Genomic DNA, 17,300 nt, shown 5'->3' on the forward strand with positions numbered 1-17,300 from the left:
TGTGCGGGAGATACAGCCCTTTTAAAACAGAGTACCCAAAGTTTCAGGATTCAAACATAATTGCATAGCTACACATAAAGTCAAACAAATCATCATATTTAATATTTTGATGACAGTCGATAACTGTCTGAAGTCTTAGACCTATAGACATCAGCAGATGCTTTGTATCTTCCCTGGTGATGCACTCCCAGGTCTTCACTGCAGCCACCTTCAGCTCTTGCTTGTTGTGGGATCTCTATGTCTTTATTCTGGTCTTCAGCAAGTGGAATGCAGCTCAATCGGATTGAGATCAGGTGATTGACTTGGCCAGTCAAGGATATTCCACAGCTTCATCCTGAAAAGCTATTTGGTTGCATTGACCGTATGTTTAGGATCATTGTCTTGCTGAATGATGAAATGTCCAATTTTGATGCATTTGGCTGAATGTGAACACACAGAATGCTCCGGTATACCTCTTCATTCATCATGTTGCTTCTGTCAGCAGTGAAATCATCAATAAATGCCAGTGTGCCACTTCTACAGGCAGACATAGATGCCCAAGCTATAACAGAAGCACCACCATATTTGACAAATGAGATGCTATGCTTTGGGTCATGAGCTTTGCCTTTTTTCACTTTCACTTTCTTCCCTCCATCATTTTGAATGAGGTTGATTTTTGTTTCATCAGTCTATAGAGCTCTACCGCTTTCTTTTTGTGTTTTCCAAACTGTAATCTGGCCTTTCTGTTTCTGAGACTTTGTATCTTGTGATGAATTCCCTGAGATTATCATGAAGTCTCCTCTCCTTGTCGTAGACAAGGAAACATGTACACCTTCATCCTGGAGAGCATTGTTAACTTGCTGTGCAGTCATAAAGGGCTTTTTCTTCACCATGCAAATGATTTTCTGGTCATCCACAAGACTTGTGCACCTCAGTCTACCAGCTCTTTTCCCGTTTTCCTGTGCGCACCTGCTTTTTAAGACTGTTGCCTGTTGATTTTGGCAAATCAACTACCTTTGATGTCTCTCTGATAGATTTTTGCTTTTTTTTCCAGCCTCATTATTATCTTCTTCACTTATATGGTCACCTCTTTAATACTAATATTTACAGACAACTAAACCTCAATCCAAATACCAACTCTCAATCAACTCTGAACCACTTTTGTGCATTAATTTTTATTTCAGATTGAATGTGCTGAAACACAGAGCCTGTAAAACAAACAAACAAAAAAGTGCAACTGTCCAAATACTGTCTGGACTGTATATTGATGGCTCATGCTTTTTGCATTCCTAAAGGAATGTGTCAGGCAGTGTGCCAAAAGCATTCATGAACTTAAAAGTAATGCAACCTCAACAAGCTGACACACACATCTGCTCACAGTCATCACATCACTCTAGGCACACTCACAAAACAGAGGGAAGTATGGAGCAACTTTGTAAAGAGGGGTTAATTTTGCGGTTTTGACATTTGTTCATGACTTCAATTCTTGCCTAACCTAAACAATACGTGCTGATTTGGAAGCTGAAAGATTTGGATAGAAGACAACATTACGTCAGCTAAAAGTAAAACAAGTACTATCTTAATTATTTCTCTATTGAATACAGGAGCAAAATATGACAAATCTCATCTAGAGGCATATATGTCCATCTCCACTTAGACTGTATAGAAATTGAAACCAGAAGTAAATAACACTCATGACTAAATACAGAGCATGTGATTAACTTCACTGGAAAGTTTCTGATTTAACGTTTTCAATATTGAATCTAATGTATGTGGTGAGATGGGTAAAAAAAAAGAAAGAAAAAGTGACAGGCAGCACCTGACCAGCATAAATCAGGAAACACAAGTTTACAAAAGTTGAACTTCATTTATTGGTCTTTCCCCAAATTTCTGTGGTGCTAGGGACAGACTACATGTCAGATGATTTTAGAATAGAAACTATGAAGACGAGAGAGAAGTGTAGGATCTGTAAATTTATGGCATTTCTTGGTTTAATGTAAGTCAATTTATTTGTGTAACAATTGCAATGGCAGGTGCAAATCATGAACATTTTCATTGCTGTAACTGATACGTGAGATTTCATTTTGTAGAGCATGCTCAATTTTACACACACACACACACACATACATATAGTCATGTTTCCATCACCTCAAAGGACATTACATTACACTTACATTGATTTCCTGGAGACTTACATTGTCCCTAATTCTTACCCTAACCGTAACTTAAACCAAGTCCACAACCTAAAATTAATTATTTACATTATGAGGACTTGCCTTTTGTCCCAACAAGGGAGGCAAGTTCCCACAAGTGACTGTGTAAACAGACTCATAACCCCACATCTTGAGACTAGTGATACTTGGCACATACACACTCATGAACAATAGAGGAAACAGGCTTATTAGTTTCGTGGGATCACAGAGCAAGTGTGATGAAATCTCCTTTGACAGTGTGGTACACAGATGTCTGGATATTCCAAAACTTCCCCTTGACCCCAACTGAAACTTTTATCATTGCAGAGTAGAAAATCACCAAACTATGATGAACATGTGAATCTCAGACTAAACTCTGGTGGCCCTGCATTGTAATCATGGCTTATCATTTTATATAATGTTAAATATTAAAGGGATTACAATAAAGAGATGGCAATGTCAGTTGGTCTGTCGGTCCACCACTTTGGTCCAGAATGAAATCACTCAACAAATAGAGTAGATGGATTGTCATTAAATATGGTCCCCAGAGGATAAATCCTAATTATTTGGTGATCCCCTGATTTTTTTTCCTCTAGTGGCAGGATAAGGTTTGGAGTGAAATGTCTATACAACTGTTGGATGGCCTGCCATAAAATTTACAACACACATTCAAGGTCTACAGAGAATGAATCCTAATCACCTCAGTGATCCCCTGACTTTTCAACTAAGTTCTACTTATTCAGTGAAATATCTCAGCATCTACCAGATGGATTGCCACAAAATTTAGGGGAGAATGGTTCCTAGAGGAGCAATCTAATCTAATTTAATGTGGTGTCAGCAGGTTGCAGCAAGCAATTTTTTTTTTTTTTTTTTTAACAGAATAAGATGTCTTCACAACTATTGGATGAATTGCCATGAAATTTGGTATATCTATTCATGTTCCCCACAGGATATATTGCAATAACTATGGTGATCCCCTGACTTTTCATCTAGCCCCATGAAGCCCAAAACTAATGGCACTCCCATTAACCTCAACTGCACTTTATGTTTAGTGCTAATTAGTCTCTTAGCAAGTGTCAGTATGCAAAAACAAAATGCACAAAAAGACCCTTAGTGGCCCTTAGTCATTCTATGAATCAATCTTTTGGCACATATTGCTTTCTTCAGGATCAGTACAGGGTTGCGTAACAATGTGTTGTGCAGCAAGTTATTGCATAGCATTTCACTGCATTGCATATACTTTATACAGGAATAAAGTATGGTAGTTTTACAGTGTCATACTGTAGAATTGGTTTGCATATTTACAGTGGGGAAAATAAGTATTCAACATGTCAGCCTTTTTTTTCATTAAACATATTTCCATTGCAGCTATTTATATGAAATTACCAGACATTAGTATTAACTTTAACTCAATAAGGCAACACAGCTTAAGAAATCATAACATTCCAATCAATAAAAAGTATTAACTACATTTCAGTTAGCGTGTTCAATACTTTTTTCCTGCATCATTCCAATTTAATGCACATAACTTTTTTTACTGATTGGAATATTATGATTTCTTCAGCTGTGTTGCCTTATTGAGTTAATACCAATGTCTGGTCTTAATTACATGTGAATAGCTGCACTGGAAATATGTTTACTGAAAAAAGTGTTGACATGTTGAATAGTTATCTCCTCCAGTGTATTTCATGTCTTGAATAACTTGATTGTATTCTGCCTGATATACTATCGGTCTTATCATAAAATATGGTTTGCCAACAAAAGATATACGCCTGCGCACACAGCACACCACAATACACCACAGACTGATACCGGATACAAAAGATAAATACAGGAGCTGGGAAAATCGGGAATGAATCACAAACTTGTCGGTTCCCAGTCTATGTTTGAGAGGTTAGCTGATAGGCATGCTAGAGCTTTACTGTGCCCAATGAGTATTAAGTGTACAATAGCAAACAATTAGTTTCATCTGAGCTAGCATTGGACTATTGTTCATTTTGTTGAGGAAGTGACACAAGGAAGTGAGAATGCAGAAAGTAAACTCAGAGGTATACAGCCAGCCTCTGGAGATTTTGGGACACGTCAGGGGGTTTTGGAATTTGCAAATACTTGAAGGAGGAGTAAAAGATTAACTGCTTTTCCCCCCCCCCCTCACACAAAGGTTTGAGTGGGGGCATGTATGTGAGGGTGAGTGGCATTGCAGGAGTTCACATTCCACATGTGTAGTAGTGTTTCTCTGACGTTAAGCATCATGCCCGGACAAGCTTGCTGGCTTTTCATAACCTTCCCCTATATAACTACTCTAAATGATATTGTAAAGGCTTTCCAACTTATATTTACATGTACAGTACATAGTAATAATTCAGCTTTAGTTTTGCACAGCACATATTAACATTGACTTTAATAAGAAGTTGCAAACTGTCATATTCATGTTCCATGTTTAGGATTATACCCAGAAAAGGGTTTTTGTTCTGCACACTTGATGTGGTTTGTTTAAAGAAAAACAGAGGTGGAGGTGGCTTGGTGATGTTATATTTTTGAGGTTATAACTCAAAACAAGTTACTTCAAAATACTGCGACACAAAAGCACAGAGACAGAAAAGATAAATGCACTTGGTTTGGCACAGATGTCCAAATTCTGCAGAGCTTCCCACTGAGCAATCTCTGCAAGACAATTCTCATTGGAAAACGATCTTTATTCCAAAAATCTTAGGTTTGCTTACTAGAATAAAAGCATATTGAGAAATAATTCCTTAAAGTTCCTCAAAATTGTTTAGTTTACTACTACAAATAGAGCTCCCTTAAATCTAAATAACCAATGACTATTGAGGCATGCTTGTTTCCTGTGAGTGGTACTATTAACAAAAAATGAACCCTCCTTTTATTGTGACTCAACAATGATGAGAAAAAAAACTCAGTTCCTTGGAATAAGTGAAGGAGGGAGAAATAAAGAGAGAATAAAAAGCAGATTTTTCTCAGTTTACAACTGCGTCACAAGTAAAGGGCTGAGCTTCATAGGTTTGCAGTCTACTGACTATAATTTTTTCTAAAAAGTAGATTGCATCTCTAACTTCAGCTTTAGAGCAGATATGTCTGTCATCAATATTGTGGTACTTCTGGTTATCCTGGCCATCCCTGAGGGTGAGTTTAATCTATCAATTACAGTTAAAATATAAGAATTTAATGATTTACTATCTTTGTTGCAGCATCCATGCACTCCTTGATTTACATCAAGTGCCTGTTTGTGATCTGCATTTTGTAACCAGCAGTATGATATATATATATGTGTGTGTGTGTGTGTGTGTGTGTGTGTATGTATATGTATGTGTGTGTGTATACATTGTTTCTGTCCAGATATTGATATCCTTTTCTGGCCTCTTTCAACCTCAGGTATCAGTCTGGGGGATCAAGGAGTGATTCTGCGATGTCGATGCATTCACCTGGAGAAAAAGCCCATTGGACGTCACATAAGAACAGTGGAAGTGAACCGTCCTAATTCCCACTGCAAAAACGAGGAGATTATGTAAGCCCTGGGTGCAAAGTTCAATTGTTGTTCTGTTAACATAGTATACAATAATACTGTATCTGATGTCTGATCTGTCTTTGATCCCGCAGCGCTACACTTAAAAAGGATGGGCAAAAGGTTTGTCTGGACCCTAATGTTCCTTGGGTCATAAAAGTGAGGAAACTAGCTGAGTAAGTCCAGCTTCACTGTGTTTTTGTGAATGTTTAAACAGACCCTATTTGAACAGGAGAAATTTTAATTCTTTGTGTTCAGGGTAAGCAGTTGAAATAAACAAGACTGCTACACCACATGATTTTATTGTTGGGATAGTGTCAACTAAAAGGCAACTCTGCCTATTTTGCAGAAATAGATGTTATAAAAAGATGTTATATGGTTTGTTTGCATACTTCGTCATTGTGATTGGGAATCCATCACAAGGAAAACAATTGTGTATGTTTGCAGGAGGAAAGTCACTTCTCCTTAACATTTGACTTTCAAGGAAGCTAGTAACTTATTTACTGCCTTAATGAGTGGGGCAAGGCTGTTGAAAAACCTTAAAGAAGCAGATACTTTCAACAATACAATGGGCACTAACAGAGCAAATGTCTCAGTCTAATTATAAAAACTGATTCTATTGGGACCGAGAAATTGTAGCTAAAATGAATCTCATTATTATCATATTTATCTCATTCCATTTCAAACCATGGTACTGAATTTAAAATTGTGGCATAAATTATTTCAGTGACACCATATTTGGATTTCCCTCCATTGTGGTTAGTCAGCAAACATGCTACTGCCAATTTCATATTCTATGTGTGTGTGTAAGTGAAGTGGCTAACTTCTAAAACAGGTGTTTTCTCCTCTGTAGGCAGACACTGTAAACAGCAAACCCTCTCAGATGGAATATGAAAGAAATGCAGCGGCTGTGATGAGTTTTTGTTTACTTTGAACCAACTTTTGAAATTCCTGAGAGTCATTGAGAACGGATGCATGTTGACACAAATGTATCTTTCTGATCAATATGTTAAGCATCACATGATTACATACTTTAATAGAGCTTGTATTTCAAAATGTTAATATTCTATCAGTAATTTTTGTGTCTTACTCTGCAATGCTGAACATAATGGAAAAATAAGAGCACCAAACAAACGTGAGTAGCAGTGCAGATTGCACAACACCATGATATTCAAAACAGTGGTGTACTGTCAGACAATAACTGTACAAATAAAATGTGACCTTATACGAACCAAACATCTATCAATATCTCTGTCTTTCTTTCTCCTTTGAGATTCTTTTTTATTTGTGTTATTTTTTCATTGCAATTTCTTAATGGGCAGCAATGCTCAGGGAAGGCAAGTTTATTTGTACAGCACATTTCTATAATAAGGCAATTCAAAGTGCTTTACATAAAACATAAAGGGCATCAAGGCAATATGTAAAAGCAACATAAGGCATTATAAAAAGACATTTAAATACAATTAAAAAGAGTGAAATAGAAAATAAAAATAAGCTAAAAGAGAATAAGACAGATAAAACAGGAGAGTAAAAGTTACAGTGTAGGGTAAGATATTAATAAAAAGCCTCAAGTTTGATTTAATAAAAGGTAGCAGCAAACTGATAAGCCTTCAGCCTTGAACTGAGAGTTGCAGCAGACCTGCAGTTTTCTGGGAGTTTTTTCCAGATATGTGGAGCATAAAAACTGAATGCTGCTTCTCCATGTTTTGACTCTGGGGACAGAGAGCAGACCTCTTCCAGCTGATCTGAGATGTTTGGATGGTTCATAACATAGTAGAAGATCAGAAATATATTTTTGGCCCTAAACCATTAGCCTAAGTTTAAGCTTTATAAACCAGCAACAGTATTTTAAAATAAATTCTGTGACCGACAGGAAGCTGGTGTAAAGATCTGAGAACTGGGAAAATTGATTAAATTCACTTTTTGGTCTTACTGAGAACTTGAGCAGCTGTGTTAGATTGTTTTCAGAGGGAGGATAGAGCTACATCTGAGGGTGAAGTCATGAAAGTTTCATTTCCTGATTTTGTCAACTGTTGTGTATTATTTATTGTGATTTTATAGAACATGTAGCAATGAAAAAAAAAAACAGTCACCATATACAATATTTTAAAATGTCTGGGAGAATACGAGATTGTTCTGCTCTTTGTGAGCATTTTAAATATTCAATGCTCCATAATGGAGTCATGTAGAACAGTGCACCTGCAGAGTCAGATTTAACCCTTAGTGGATAGACATCGCCACCTCTTGGTCAGAAGTGCATGTCATTACATGCTTTTTCATGGTTCATAAGTGCACTCCTACACAACCAACATTACTGATATCTTATCATTTTAGTGCGTCATTACATGAAGTTAAACGGTCTGTCTAACATCATTTCCCAGAGGAAGGCTTTGCTGCAGTTCATCTGTATAGAATCACAAGTGACTAGAGCCAACAACAACATTCTGACACAACTGTAACACTCAGATTTTATCTTCATTGGTAAAATTAACAGAATAATAACTCTTGCTTCCTTTGATTATATCAATGCTTTTTCTACTGGCAGAAACTCTGGAAATGTGGAATCCATCTGTATTTGTTGTGACATGTTTAGACTTGCAAAAGGAATTCAGGACTTTGGTCATAGCCATTTGATACTCATGTGAAAAAAGAGAATGATTCATAAAGTCATACCACAGACGTTACACTCTGAGCTAGAAAGTGCTGCTTTGACTGCAGCAAAGCAAAGACTTGCTTTAACCACTTGCCATAACTATGCAAGACCACCAGTGTGTTCCTTTTTTGTGAATGTGCCAACCAACTCTGCATCAACTCACACCTAGGAAAAGACAGTGTGTTTTTCTCTGAAATCTTCTTTGGGAAAGGTTTTAAAAACAAAACCAATTCAAGCAATCATTGGAGATTAGTCCAAGGAACAAAACAATTTACATGATCAGACATGTAATAAATACAGAGTGCCTTGTATTGAGTTAGCAGAGTATAAAACTTAGTTTTTAAAGCCAGGAGTCAAATGCAGAAGCTGTTATATTAATTGCCTGTTGATGATCACTTATGAAGTATATTATCGTCATTTTGTGTAACGGGGAAGTTGCAGTAAAATTATTTTTACTTCTTGGCCTTTTTCACAACAGGCATTTCATAGTAGGGAAAGCACTAAACATTAACAATGGCACTGTTCTATTCATATGTCCCATAAGTCATGACAGTGTGACAGTGAACCAGATTGCACAATAGCAGGACTCTGAAACTGAAGCAGCTAAATGAAAATCAGCCATGATTAATAAATTTTATTATTAACACTGGTTTCTACCGTGAAAAAGTCCTAATGGTCCATATAACTATCCCAGACAGACACAGGTTCATGTAACAATGCAGCAAAGTCACACATTTGAGAGCTGCACATAAAGTCTTTTTAAGTTGGGTGCAGTCATTTTGCTAAGCATAGAGCACTGGGCTGTAAGAGCAACTGCCAGTTTTTTTTTTCATTATCCTTCAGAGCCTTGCCAAAGTCCTCCTCTTGCAAGAGAGGGAGCAGGAGGAGGAATAAACAATAGCAAAAAGAAGCCTGTGTCTTGTTATCTTACTTGTTTGTCAAAACAGTATCATTCTTTTTTAATTAAATAAAAAGTTCTTGGAAAACTGGCTTGAATATTACTATTATATTTGTGCCATTTAATGAACTTGCACAGTCTATTATTAATGTATTCCATTGCAAAATTTTACAGTGATGACATAAAACAATGTGAATGACTATTAAAATAATAACCAACATATAGTAAAAGCACATGAATTTGCCTGCAATTAACATCACATTTTCAGCTTCTGCGTCCATTACTGTTATATCTCAGAAGAAAATTATAACAAGATCACATTCCAGATTAATTATCAGCGATGAGCTGTTATGATGGTGATTATTGTGTTGCTCGCTGCAGCCCTTCTATGTTAACACAATCAGTCCTCTGAGAATGTGCTGGGCTACACCCGTGAAGCATTTGTAAAAAGGAATCATATGATGAAAACACACCCTCATGACATAGGCCTTGTACTGTTATGACGACTGTTATGACGACTACTTTCAATGGAATTTTGTGATTCGTATCTACTTTTTGGATTAATCTGACTATGAATATGCCAAGTGTTCTGAAGAAACTATGAACTGCTTGATTTCCAAGTTCGTTTTCCAATCCCTCGCACATTCAACCCGTCGCCAATAACTCAATGGAAAAGCAAAAATCTGCCAGTAAAATCCTGAATTTTTGTCATTATCTGTGTTATCACAGAAGTGCGCTCCCCATCTTGCAATAAATATGATATTATTTGGATAATGATTATGGGAGAGGAAATAGCATGCAAATAAAAAAGTGTGTCCAGTTGTCATAGTAATCTGTCGGCGGCAATGAGAGGCTAAACAGAGATGGAGCACGGCATCATACACAGCATATGTACGTGTATACATTGGATTTAACCGCTGCACATCAGCAGCCTGCTTAGGAAACACCCACTTTTAGGAAGCGGAAGATGGACCAGCCTCTCATGTTTCGTGCTCTCTTGCCGTAAATTGGAAGCAAACGTCTGAACTCCATCTCGATGGCACATCTGCAGTTATCATGGGTTGTTTTTAACTCTGGAAGCAGTGCAAAAAAAAAAAAAGTCGCAGTCGCAGACATGTAGTTAAGATAGCTAGCCGCCCTGAATACTGAACCATCATGTTATGATCTAGGTCAACTTCAGGCAAACCGGTGAAAGGTAGGTTAAGGCTTTCATTGCTGACGGGTACGATGCTTTTTGCGCTTGTTGTTGGAAGCTAACCTTAGTTACGCAAGGTTTGCCAGTAACCACCGTTACCCAGCTAGCCAGTGATTCATCGTAGCAAACTATCATAACCTACACATATAAGTTAACGTTACACACATTGAAATTATTATAACATTACACTATACGTCATTTCCAACATGTCTATGTGTGTTTTCCTGTTACAATACAACAGGGCTGCTAGTTACAGTTATAGCTGGCCATGATAGCATTGAATAATATATGTATTTATTGTCCCTTTTAAGCTGTGTTGTGTATTTTTGTTGTTATTGTCATGTAACGTGCGTGTGACTGACTGTTTCCAGGTGCCTCTCCCGTCACGGTGCTCCCCAGCCGGTGTCTCTGCTGCCATGGAGGTGGGCAGCCTCCCCGTGGAGCTGTGGAGGGTTATCTTGGCCTATCTTCCTCTCCCTGACCTGGGCCGCTGCTGCCAGGTGTGCCGTGCCTGGCGGGAGCTCATCCTCTCCCTGGATAACACCCGCTGGAGACAACTCTGCCTGGGCTGCCCCGAGTGCAGACATCCCAACTGGCCCAGTCAGCCCCATCTGGAGCCCCCATCCTGGAGGGAGGCCCTGAAGCAGCACGCCATGGCCACCCGCACCTGGACTCAAAATGGGCCAGAGCTCCAGTCCTCTGCATGCCTCCTCCTTTTCCGTCGCCGGAAAGACCGCAGGGTTTGGCACGTGGGACCTGGGTGTGAGTTTGAGACCCTGCGCGGAGCTCTTGGGGTGGTGGGGCCGTACGACCGTGTGGTTCTCCATCCAGGGGTGTATGAGGAGCAGGCTGAAGTGGCGCTAAAGGTGCCCGTGGAGCTCGTTGGGCTGGGAAGACTGGGCGAGGTGGCCCTTCTGGTATGTATGGAGCAGCAGTGCCCCACTGCCAGGCTGTGCAATCTGGTGTTCATGCCACCCTGGTTCTCCACGGTGGTCTACAAGGTGAAGTTACAGCTTGTCCAGATGGTTTCCTTATACAGTCATGTCTCTTATCTTAATGGAATTATATAACCTAATTTGTTTACTCTTGTGTGTTCTGATATGCTTACTAAATATTTATCTTTTTGATATCTGACTCATATTACCGTTCTCACCTTGCTTTGCTCTAGACATCATGGGGTCATGTCCAACTAGATAACTGCAACTTTGAGGGGGCTCAACTGCAAATCCGTGGCCCCGGAACTTGCCAGGCTCGCTTCTGCTCCTTCTCACAGGGCAGTTCTGCTCATTTGCTGGGTGTTGTCCTCAGTCTATTGGACAGCTGTGACTTCTCAGGAAGCGATACAGCATCTGTGACAGTAGAAGGTCCTCCAGTGGCAGAGAGGAACTGGGCTTGTAAACATTTGGCTGGCCTGGCCAGGACGTTCCCAACATGTGGTTTATTTGGGCATAATAATAGCCCTCCCAGAGGCCTCCAGGCCCACTCAACCAGTGGGCCACCTGGTGTTAAAAAGGAGCATATTAGTATAGAGGACTGGCAGAGAAGAAACGGCGTGGAAGCAGTGTGTCAGGGCACAGTGATCGAAGATGGCTGGAGTGATGGTGAGCGCAGTGAGAGAGAGGAGGAGAACCGAGAGGGAGAACGAACCAACACCAAAAACCCATTTACACTGGATTACAAAATCCCGTGTGACCATCATGGCTTATCCCACTTGCTCAAGCCGCAGCCAGATGGCTCTGTGCCATCGGCCTCTTCCTCAGATCCCCCGTCTGTGACCCCTGAACCCCTAACCCTTCAGCAGGAACTAGACAGGGACCCAGACGCACAGATATTGGCAGCATCCACTCTTGGCTGTATTGTCAGACGCTGCCTCTTCAGGGAAGGGAAGGGTGGTGTGCACTTGTCCAATTATGGACACGCACGACTGGAGGGAAATGTTTTCCGTGGGCTGAATTATGCTGTTCGCTGCATCCAGAACTCCACAGTAAATAAGATTATAATAACTTTGTTTCAGACTTGTGGAATGTCAATTCAATGTAACCTAACACATTTAAATTCCTTATGTTCAGTGACTTTTAGGCTGCATAACTTTTTAACTTATGTATTAAGTTATGGAAGTAGCCCAGATCATAAGTAATTAAGCAGCAGTTTCTTATTTAATCTGTTACTTGAGCTCTCTCTCTATCTCACCATCTTCAGATAGTGATGCTGAGAAATGAGGTGTGTGAGTGCCGTGCGTCAGGCGTGTTCCTGCGTCTCTCGGCTCAGGGCCTCATTGCAGAAAACAACATCCACTCGAATGGGGAAGCAGGGCTGGACATCCGAAAAGGGGCAAACCCCATCATTGTGGTAACTCCTGTTTATAAAAATACAGCTAATTTCCAAGTTTTATTATTACCAAAACACACCTTCTACTTTCCTGAATATAAAGACATTTTACTACAAATTATTTGTCTTAAATAGCTGTACAAGAACATTGCCTACGTAAAATTCAGTGTAAAATTATTAAAATCAAACTAGTGTAGTAAACTTGTTTAAACAATAAACAAGACTTTGAAAGGGCATTTGTTGCCAACTTTTAGTACTTTAGTGCTCAATTTGATGTGGGATTCTGTTAGGGCTGCAACTAACAGTTATTCTCAGTCACTTTTAGGCTTAATTGATTAATAGTTTGTTCTAAAAAGTATTCACATTGCTTGTTTTGTTCTACCAACAGTCCAAAACCAAAAGATATTCAATTTAAAATTATACAAAACAATGAAAATCTGCAAATTTATGAAAAGCTGAAAATAGCAGACATTTAGCATTTTACTACTAAATTGCTGATGGTATTGCTAATAGTTCCAGCCCTAGATTCTGTTGAGGTTTAATTTCCCTTTACACCTAATTGGTAATTTAAGAGCCTGTAGACAGTCAGGGATTCATTGTATAAGAAGAGGAAGCTGTTTTGTGTAAACAATCAATCAATCAATCAATCAATCAATCAATCAATCAATCTTTATTTATATAGCGCCATATCACAACAGAAGTCATCTCAAGGCACTTTTCACATAGAGCAGGTCAAGACCGTACTCTTTAATTTACAGAGACCCAACAATTCCTCCATGAGCAAGCACTTGGCGACAGCGGTGAGGAAAAACTCCCCTTTAACGGGTAGAAACCTCAAGCAGACCCCGGCTCTTGGTGGGCGGCCATCTGCTTTGACCGGTTGGGTTGAGAGAGAGAAAGAGAGAGGGAAAGGGGGAGGGGGGACAGAAGAAAAACAAACACAACAACAAACAAACAAAGAGATGTCTATAATAAACTGGATGTATTCTTGGTGTAGAGGTTCATGAAACCTCACAAACGATATAAACTTAAGTCACAACAGTAGGTGTAGCCTACAGTATGTATTTCCAAATGTGTGGAAAGTGCTCTTAGTTTGCTCATCTTTTGTACTCAGTTTTTACACTCTGATTCTATCTTTTCTTCTACAGTGTAACAAAATACACAGTGGTTTGCGTTCTGGTGTTGTTGTCCTTGGCAATGGAAAAGGTTCAATTCGGAGTAACCAGATTTACAACAATAAGGAAGCAGGCGTGTATATTCTCTTCAGTGGAAATCCAGTGGTCAGGTGGGTGGGACCCCAGAACGTACTTGACCAGGAATGTGTTTTCACAGCTTTTCCCATCACTTGGGTATTATCCATTGTGTGAAGTCATTTTTCAAAAGATTTGTGCTTAGCTTTCTTGTTCTCTCTGCGTCAAATCAAATCAAAACACTCATGTCTATTATTCAAGGAAAGATATAGATGCGAGTCTACCACTCTTCTAAACATGTGAGAGTTATTGTTCAGCACAGTTAAGAGGAAATAGTTTCCCACGAATCAGGTCTGGTGCTTATTAGGATTGACCACTATATTTATGAGGGTGCTGGCAATCTGAGCCACTTGAATTGTAGGAAATGAATTTAGTACAGTTTTTTCAAATTCCCACGCAACTGATAAAATCCTCTTTTTCCAAATGAAACATTTGTGTTGTATGGCTTGATAACCTATTTAGTAAAAGTCTGGTACGAGCTGTGTTATGTAATGTTGTAAGATAAACAAGCAAGGCTTATGTTTCTGCATTCTCTGTAGAAGAGATAAAAACCAACCACCCAACTAGAACCCAGAGTTGATATGAAGAACTGCTTATTAATTAGCTCTGTGTCATCACCACTGATTTTTGTGAAACTACATAAAATCTGTGTTTATTCAATATTTGCTCCCTTCCTGCTCATTTTATCCTTTAACTTTCTCTCTCATAGTGGAAATCACATCTTTCAAGGCCAGGCAGCAGGGATTGCTATTAATGAGAATGGCAGAGGGATGATAACAGGTGTGTTAAGTCCCAAAGTGTGTGGGTTCTTCATTTATCTGTCACAAACTTTGATTTTGTTACAAATAAATAAATAAATATATTGTAATTCCAGAGAATGTGATCAAAGAGAACCAGTGGGGGGGTGTGGACATTCGCAGAGGAGGTGACCCCATTCTGAGGAACAACTACATTTGTCATGGCTACTCAGATGGTGTGGTGGTGGGAGAGAGAGGCCGTGGACTTATTGAGGGAAATCATGTCTACTGTAAGTTGTTTCAGCCTGATAATGATGGAATCCTGAATTTATCTTGGCATAACAGATGTATGACTTATCCAAAAGGCTCTAGAAAGTCTCCCACATGCACAGATGTTTGATTTCTTGTCTTCCTCTAGGTAACAAAGGCTGTGGTGTGTGGGTTATGTCGTCCAGTCTTCCGCAGCTCTTAGGAAACTATATCACCCATAACTGTATGTATGGACTGGCAGTGTTCTGCAGGAAGGATCCAGAGAACATCGAGGCCAGGGAGGGAAACTGGCCAGGGCAGGAAGGGATTGGTGGAGAAGCAGGAAGAGGGGAAAGGAGGGGAGTAGAGGGAGAAGACAGAGAAGGGCAGGAGAACTTGAACGAGGAGGGGGAATTGTTTGCATGGGAGAGCGATCTGGACAGCGAGGATGAGCGCCACTCTGCCCGTCGCTCCATCAGCGTGGCCCTGGTAGAAAGCAACTGCATGAGCTACAACGGAGGTAATAAATGCACCCGCTGGGTCAAATACAAATAGTCACTCGCTCCTCATCTCTAAATGCTCTCTCAATCTTTCTGTCTTCATTCCTGTAGCGGTCGGCCTGTATGTGAAGAGCAGCGAGCCGCTCAATGTTTTCGCTAACCTCGTGAACAGTAACCGGGGAACCGGCATTGGTGTGCTGCAGAGCAGTCAGCTGACCCGTCTGGTTACAAACTGCGTTCTTGAAAATGGTCGAGGTGGTGTTACGGTGGAGAGAGACTGCAGGGTGGAGCTTCGTGGTAATGGCATATATGAAAACTGTGGCCACGGTGTGAGTTTCAATGGTAACGGGCAGATTGTGGAGAATGATGTGGTTGGAAACCGTGGATATGGGATCCAGGTCTCTGGCAGTGCTGATATCAAGGTGAGATGGAGAGAGGCATTAATACAGTAACTCTTGTCTCTAAAAATACTAACACCACTATTCACTGAACAAATCATTCTTATCTTCAGGTACTGCGCAACCGTGTCCAACCAGCACAGGGTTGTGGCATCGCCGTGCTGGGGCCAGTAAAAGGTGCTGTCCATGACAATCTGTTATTCCAGGGCCACCCTGGAAACAAAAAAACACTTCTACATATGGATCCTGGCAATGAAAGCTGTGTGTTGCGCAACAACAGTATTCTAAGACATAACAGGTAACTAGGCAACCAAAAGAAAGTGCTAGAGATTTAAAGACCATCAGTGGCTTCGCTGTCTGCTCTTTCTGCCTCTTTTTCAGCTTATCATTTGCACTGCTCCTGATTTTTGTATTAAATTTTTTTTATGAAAAATAATTTTACTCACTGTTTCTTTTATCTCTTTGCATTTTATAGCTGTACATCTGCTCCCCCCTGGGTTTTAGAAAACCCTCCCCCTCGTCCACTGGCCAGCTCCCCTTCTGGACTCTCCTCATCCCAATATCCTTCCCGACTTGGAATTTCTATGACAACAAGAATCAGCGCCACTGTGGAGAGTGGTTGCCACAGTGGAAGCATGTTCTGCTCCATTCTGTGAAAAACAGCGAGCACTTAAAAAAAAAAAAAAAACAATATGAATGACTTTGCCAAGAGGTCAGCATCTTGTCACATTTGGTCTGATGCATACTGGACTCCTCTGCACTCTGACCCCAAAGACGATCTTCCATGATGCCCTCCCATTCGGGTGGAGTCCGAGAAGAAAGAAGCTGCACCGATTATAACCACTAAAGAGGCCATCCACCTTCTTTTATATTATTATGGCACATTTTGTAAATCTGAAATCAGACTTTTTTTTTTAAATGTTACCATGAAATGCCAGTGCACTCATCAAATTTGGACTAATGACTTGGAGCTGGAATTACAAGACATTCAAGCATTGTCATCATCACCCAACCATTTACACACTAAAGCTTTAACTCAATGTTCTCTTTTACTTGCAGACTTCATATTCATGTATATAATTAGCTGTAGCCTAAACTTCCTCCATTTTGTTACTGCGCTTCAGAGACTTGCTGGTTAGGAAGTGCACATTTATAAATCCTAGCAGGAGTCAAAGCAGCTTCAACCATGTTACAAAGTCAAGCTGTGCCTTGATTGACTTTTTTAAATCAATCGATGATTGTAGCTAGAGAAGGAGTTGTCATAATGTGAGGTGTATATGCAAAAAAAAAAAAAAAAGAACAAAGCCAAACTAGCTTCTGCCTCTTGCACAGAGCTGTTCTGTTACCTGGTGAGTCTGTGTTCTTGAATCACATCCTCATACTATTTTTAAAAAGCAATGC

The 17,300-nt window shown here is 39.8% G+C and overlaps 2 protein-coding genes across 2 annotated transcripts; both read left to right on the top strand.

The window, feature by feature from the left end:
* Positions 1–5,143: 5,143 nt before the first annotated feature.
* On the top strand, positions 5,144–6,931 carry LOC137179695 (interleukin-8-like). Its single transcript, XM_067584573.1, has 4 exons — positions 5,144–5,312; positions 5,562–5,694; positions 5,787–5,867; positions 6,545–6,931. The coding sequence occupies exons 1-4, from the start codon at positions 5,261–5,263 to the stop codon at positions 6,555–6,557; spliced, it is 279 nt and encodes a 92-aa protein (XP_067440674.1). The 5' UTR covers positions 5,144–5,260; the 3' UTR covers positions 6,558–6,931.
* Positions 6,932–10,072: 3,141 nt separating this feature from the next.
* On the top strand, positions 10,073–17,203 carry fbxo10 (F-box protein 10). Its single transcript, XM_067584578.1, has 11 exons — positions 10,073–10,437; positions 10,809–11,438; positions 11,606–12,421; positions 12,637–12,786; positions 13,914–14,050; positions 14,725–14,795; positions 14,890–15,042; positions 15,171–15,521; positions 15,613–15,923; positions 16,013–16,197; positions 16,375–17,203. The coding sequence occupies exons 2-11, from the start codon at positions 10,854–10,856 to the stop codon at positions 16,553–16,555; spliced, it is 2,940 nt and encodes a 979-aa protein (XP_067440679.1). The 5' UTR covers positions 10,073–10,437; positions 10,809–10,853; the 3' UTR covers positions 16,556–17,203.
* Positions 17,204–17,300: the final 97 nt, after the last annotated feature.

The sequence above is a fragment of the Thunnus thynnus genome, chromosome 3 (genome assembly GCF_963924715.1).
Source record: "Thunnus thynnus chromosome 3, fThuThy2.1, whole genome shotgun sequence".
Classification (NCBI taxonomy): domain Eukaryota; kingdom Metazoa; phylum Chordata; class Actinopteri; order Scombriformes; family Scombridae; genus Thunnus; species Thunnus thynnus.

Bases quoted from the DNA above. Each gene is read 5' to 3' on its own strand.
- LOC137179695 (XM_067584573.1), top strand. From the start codon at position 5,261: ATGTCTGTCATCAATATTGTGGTACTTCTGGTTATCCTGGCCATCCCT. The intron at 5,313-5,561 runs GTGAGTTTAATC...TTTCAACCTCAG, and splicing joins TATCCTGGCCATCCCTGAGG to GTATCAGTCTGGGGGATCAA. The intron at 5,695-5,786 runs GTAAGCCCTGGG...TTGATCCCGCAG, and splicing joins TGCAAAAACGAGGAGATTAT to CGCTACACTTAAAAAGGATG.
- fbxo10 (XM_067584578.1), top strand. From the start codon at position 10,854: ATGGAGGTGGGCAGCCTCCCCGTGGAGCTGTGGAGGGTTATCTTGGCC. The intron at 11,439-11,605 runs GTGAAGTTACAG...GCTTTGCTCTAG, and splicing joins TCTCCACGGTGGTCTACAAG to ACATCATGGGGTCATGTCCA. The intron at 16,198-16,374 runs GTAACTAGGCAA...TGCATTTTATAG, and splicing joins AGTATTCTAAGACATAACAG to CTGTACATCTGCTCCCCCCT.